Source organism: Stegastes partitus, unplaced genomic scaffold (genome assembly GCF_000690725.1).
Source record: "Stegastes partitus isolate 25-593 unplaced genomic scaffold, Stegastes_partitus-1.0.2 Scaffold2685, whole genome shotgun sequence".
Lineage (NCBI taxonomy): Eukaryota > Metazoa > Chordata > Actinopteri > Pomacentridae > Stegastes > Stegastes partitus.
The window spans coordinates 5,449-10,562 of NW_007580416.1; the positions used below are offsets into that span (position 1 = coordinate 5,449).

General features: G+C 49.8%; 1 protein-coding gene across 2 annotated transcripts in view; it reads right to left on the reverse strand.

The window, feature by feature from the left end:
- Positions 1-269: 269 nt before the first annotated feature.
- The window catches only part of LOC103375587 (serrate RNA effector molecule homolog), an 11,039-nt gene continuing 6,194 nt past the window's right edge, over positions 270-5,114 (reverse strand). For both annotated transcript variants that reach the window (XM_008305896.1, XM_008305895.1), the window contains exons 11-21: positions 5,001-5,062; positions 4,639-4,717; positions 4,399-4,563; positions 3,353-3,526; positions 2,166-2,319; positions 1,955-2,067; positions 1,361-1,441; positions 1,131-1,281; positions 942-1,043; positions 672-789; positions 270-593 (exon numbers count right to left, since the gene is read on the reverse strand). In XM_008305896.1, coding sequence (XP_008304118.1) covers positions 518-593; positions 672-789; positions 942-1,043; positions 1,131-1,281; positions 1,361-1,441; positions 1,955-2,067; positions 2,166-2,319; positions 3,353-3,526; positions 4,399-4,563; positions 4,639-4,717; positions 5,001-5,062 — 1,275 coding nt within the window. In that variant the 3' untranslated portion in view covers positions 270-517. The remainder of the gene's footprint in view (positions 594-671; positions 790-941; positions 1,044-1,130; positions 1,282-1,360; positions 1,442-1,954; positions 2,068-2,165; positions 2,320-3,352; positions 3,527-4,398; positions 4,564-4,638; positions 4,718-5,000; positions 5,063-5,114) is intronic.

Consider the following 5,114-nt stretch of genomic DNA (forward strand, 5'->3'; position numbering starts at 1 on the left):
CACGTTTCCAGAAAACCTTTAATGAATCTATGAAAGAACCAGAATACAGGATTGTTTTAGTGGCAAAGAGTCATGATCCAATGGTTCCATGAGAACCATGGTCCCAGAGAACATCCAGAGTTCTACGAGTCACTGGAGCCTAAAGACTGAATGATAAACATGGACTCGACAGTGGAGAACACTTGAGTTCGCGGCCGTACGTAGTGATCCAGAGGCCACGATGACATCATCCTGGCGAGGAACAGGAGGTGAACCACAGCGACACATCACCTGGTCTGTGTTGGTCTTTATTGGAAAGTGACACGAATCATCATCACTAATAACTGATAGTAACATTGGTCCTGCTCTCACACACACACACACACACACACACACACACACACACACACACACACACACACACACACACACACACACACTTCTGTCCTAACTGATGAGGTGAACATGGAGGGGAGGAATCAGGACCAACAGAGGAATAAAAAAGTAAAAAACAAAAACGTCCTGCCATATTTGGAGCCTAAAAGAAGTCGAGGTCGTCTGGAGCGTCCAGGTCTCTGTACTCGATGATGGACCGAGGGTCTCCTCGCACGCCCCTGGAGACACAGTTACAGCTGATCAATATGTAATCAATACACCGTGTGCTGTCAGCTGCAGCGCCACCTGTCCTCTACCTGCTGTTTCGCTGTTTCCCAGGAAACCCGCCGCCACCGCCGCCCAGATGCCCTCTGAAGCCGTCATAGTTCCCACGTCCTGCCCCAAACTGGTTGGGCGGGTGGTGAGGTCCTCCACCTACAGCACACAAACACTGTCAGCCACGGACGCACAACTACAGAGGAGCCAGGTGTTGGAGATACATCCAGCATGGTGGAACATCTTTCTACATCTGATGGTGGAACATCACCAGACTAGTTGACCGGTGATGGGTAAACATCAACAGACACCTGGGAAGCCGGGCAGCGGAGGTCTGACTCCTGGAGGATATCCCAGAAGGCTCTGCTGCTGAGGCGACTGACCAGGAAATCCCGGCATGCCAGGAGGAGCAGCTGGAAGACACAGAGAAGACGTGGCTGTGTCAGAATATCACGTTTTCTCTCTACATTGTGTGTACAGGTGAGCTCCAGAGGCAGCACCTTGTGCCGGCGGTGGGAGGGGCTTGTTCTCAGGTAACGAAGGTCTTTTGGCGTCCAGCAGGAAGTTATTGAAGAACTCGACCTCCTGCCTGACGGCGGCGACCTTCTCGGCGTGTTTGTTCAGGATGTGCTTGCGGACAAACTCTGGAGCCTGAACAACAACAAAGAGTGTTACCGTGGCGACCGGTCAGCGAGGTCAGATGTGAGCGTGGGCGGACACCTGGACTCACCTTGAACTTCTTCCCGCTCAGCGGACAGAGCCACTTGTCTTTACTGAGCTCCTGAGTGTTGGCCGACAGGAACTTCTCCACCTGGACACAGAGGGGTTCACATGGCACTCACTCTTTTGAGGAGAACTCGTGAGTCCGACTCGTTTCCACGAACCAACGTGGAGCTAATTAACCTCCTCAGAGTCTCTGTCATGGTCCCGCTGCTGCTAAACTCCCACAATGCTCTCTGCTGCCACCATGAGCTGCAGTCTGAGTGACGCCTCTCTGGTCTCTACAGGATTAAACAGTGAGAGGCTCCACCTGGTGGAACAACCAGGTACTGCAGCTGGTCTGTGTTTACTGATGTACACAGCCTTTGTCCTCTGCCTTGTTGGGTGATGTACTTTAGCTGATTTCAGGTTAATTACCAACTTTCCTAACGACAAACTTGCAACAGCCCGTGTGAATGTTTTCAAGGGAATACAATCAAGGCTTTCCATGTCTTATCTCCTGAACCACAGCTGAGAGGAGGACCATCTGAAGCTACCTGCTCAGTCTGCTGTCACACAGATAAGCAAAAGAAAATGGACAGATAGAAAGACCCAGACGTTGTACCTCCTGTTCTGGATCCTTCTTCCCCAGTCTGGCAGCTTCTTCTTCACTCAGAGTCTCTGAAGGCGACAGCAGCGGAGCCAAACGCTCCTCGCACATCTTCTGGTGTTCGCTCACTGTCCAATCAAAGCACAGCGCTGGATTACACCCCACAACGCCACCGGTGTTCAGAACATCTTGTGTCGTGTCTCTTTAGCAGTCACTGTTAGCTCACCCTCGGTCGCAGTGATCTTGGCTACAGGTAGGGGTCCTCGTACGTGGACCAGCCCACAGCGATGAGGCATCTCGTCCTCAGCAGGATACTCACAGAAGTTATAATAATCTACAGAGTGAACCAGCCTCAGGTAGAGCAGCAGTCTGTCCAGCACCTGGAAGCAGTTCATTAAAAAACACATGCAGCTGTGAACTCAAGGTTCCATCCACTGGAGGGACCATGTCTATCGTCTCCAGTGGATCCCAGAACTGTGGACGTTCTCTGATGGAGTCACTGAAACACGAATCTTTGTCACAGAAACAATCCTGTATGTTGGTTCTTTCATAGATTCATTCAAGGTCTCCTGGAAACATGACTAAACCTGCTGGATCATAAACAAACACAGAAATGCAAAAACTGAGCGATTTGGCCACAATGAGCAGAAACATGTCTGGAGGAGAGAAGGTGAGGCCTTCAACCCAAGAACACCAAACCTACCATCAAGCATGGAGGTGGCAGCATCATGCTCTGGTTCTGTTCTGCTGCCAGTGGACCTGGAGCTTTACACAAAATCAGTGGAACCATGAAGAAGGAGGATCACCTCCAGGTTGTTCAGGAGAACCTGAAACCATCAGCAGAAGGTTGATCTTGGACACAGTTGGATGTTCCAACCAGACAATGAGCCCAAGCACACATCAAAGTGGTGAAGAAATGGTTCCATCAGGCTGGAATGAAGGTTCTAGACTGGTCTCCCCAAAGTCCTGACTGGAACCATCCAGAACCTGTGGACTGATGAAGGAACAAGTCTGAGTCAGAAAGACGACGAGTTTAGTTGAACTGCAGCGATTCTGTCCAGAGGAGTCAGAGATGGACCAGAAGCTGGTGGACGGAACCAGAAGAACCCGACTGAAGAGAACATGGACGTTTAACCAGATGTTAGAAGGGCTGTATGTTTATTTATGATCCAGCAGGTTTTGTGATGTTTCCAGAAGAACTTTGATAAACCTATGAAAGAACCAGAATCCAGGATTGTTTAATGTGACAAAGATTCATGATCCAATGGTTCCATCAGAGAACATCCAGAGTTCTGGGAGTGACTGGAGACTGGATGATGAACATGGACTTTGTGGATGGAACCTTCATTTAAAGCTGTACATTAAAGTGTCACCACTAACGGGATCAAATCAAACACACGGAGCTCCTCCCACCTTCAGCAGCTTGTCGTCCGTCTCCACGGTAACCTCAGAGGAGGAGGCGGGGTCTTTGGAGTCACCTGCTTCGTCGCTGTTGCCCCCAGCGGCGCCCATCAGCTCCTCCTCCTCGGCGCTCACCTCCTCTATCAGGTAATCTGTGATGTTCTTCAGCACGGGGTTGGTCTCCATCTGCACACACAGTGAAGTGAATTCAGTTTCATCAAGTTCACGTCCGACCAGCTTCAACCTGGCTGATGTTCAGGTGCTGGATAAGGGCTGAGCTGACCCTGAGTACATCCTGGGGTCAAAGGTCACACTGGTGTTTGAGTTAAAGCTCTTAAAGGAGGTGGAGTCATGTCCACTTACTTCCTCCAATCAATGTTTGTGCCACAACCTGAGACATGATGTAGTTAGACTCCTGATGTCTTATCGGTTCGTTGATCCTTCTGGTCTAGAGTGGTTCAGCCCTGCTTTACAGAATAATACCGACCACCTACACGACGGCGGAAATTCGGTTAAAAGAAGAACTCAGTGATTCTGTGAACTCCGATCCTCCATCAACCACAACACCTTGGTTTTTCACTACTCATCCAAAATGACTCGAAACTCGACTAGAACAACTTTTAATTGGTCAAAAATAACTTGTAACCTGCCAAAAATTACACAAACAGTGTCAAAACTTTTACAAAATGACTCAGCAAACATCAAAACAACAACTTCAGAAATGTCCGAAACGAGTCGAAATCTGTCCAAAATGATTCAAACTACTTCAAATCAACAGAAAAAAGGATAAAAAACTGACTCAAAGTAACTTGAAATATTCAATAAAATGATGTAAACATTGTCTAAGACGAACCAAAAGATCTTAAAATGTGTCCAACAAAAGTGACACCCGTCCAGAGTCGTACAACAATTGTCCAAAATGACAAATTAAGTGTAAAAAACAATCAACTGAAATGTGGTTCCAATGATGTGAAACCGTAACAAGCCGACGTAAAGCTTCTGCACAACAACTTCCACAAGGTTGAAAAGAACTGAGCAGAGCGACTCAGACAGCGTACCTGTCCGGCCCACAGCTCCCCTCTCTGGTCCAGGCTGTGCACCAGCCGGGCCGACAGCCGGATGTCGTTCCTCACCACCGGCTTGTGGTGCGTCAGACCGTTGACGCTGCGAACTCGCCGACACAGATCTCTGTTGACCACCGGGGACAGCTCGCAGTCTCTGAGCTGGGGGAGGACAGCAGCAGACATCACTCATCCGTCCACCCGTGTGGTGCTGACGCTGTGTTCTGGTGGGCTTACCCGGATGTTCTGAAGGTTCCAGCACGTCTCCTTGATGTTCACGCTGCGGTCGAACGTCACCCAGCAGCGCCGGAAAAACCTGCAGCAAACACACAGGACACATGGACCACCATCAGTCCTGATCTTAACCAAACACTGACTCGCTGTCAGGACCTCAACCCTTTAATGCCAGTTCGGTGGTGGTGGTGGTGGTGGTGGTGGTGGAGGAACAAACTAAAGTGACTCTCCAGACAGGGGACATGGGACCCCTCTCATCTACAGGTGTGTTGCTGATACCAGTAGAAGAACCGGTGGCTTCGTTACAGCCACACACAGTCCACGGGTCAAGTGTTGAGGTTTGGATCCTATGAGAAACTTCTCACCTCCTCTCAGGCTGAGGGTCTGACAGCGCCACCCGCAGGAAGCCCGGATACCTGCGACACAACTGCACACAAGAATCGGGTTAGTACACGTAGCAGGTGCTGTGGACAGGTGAG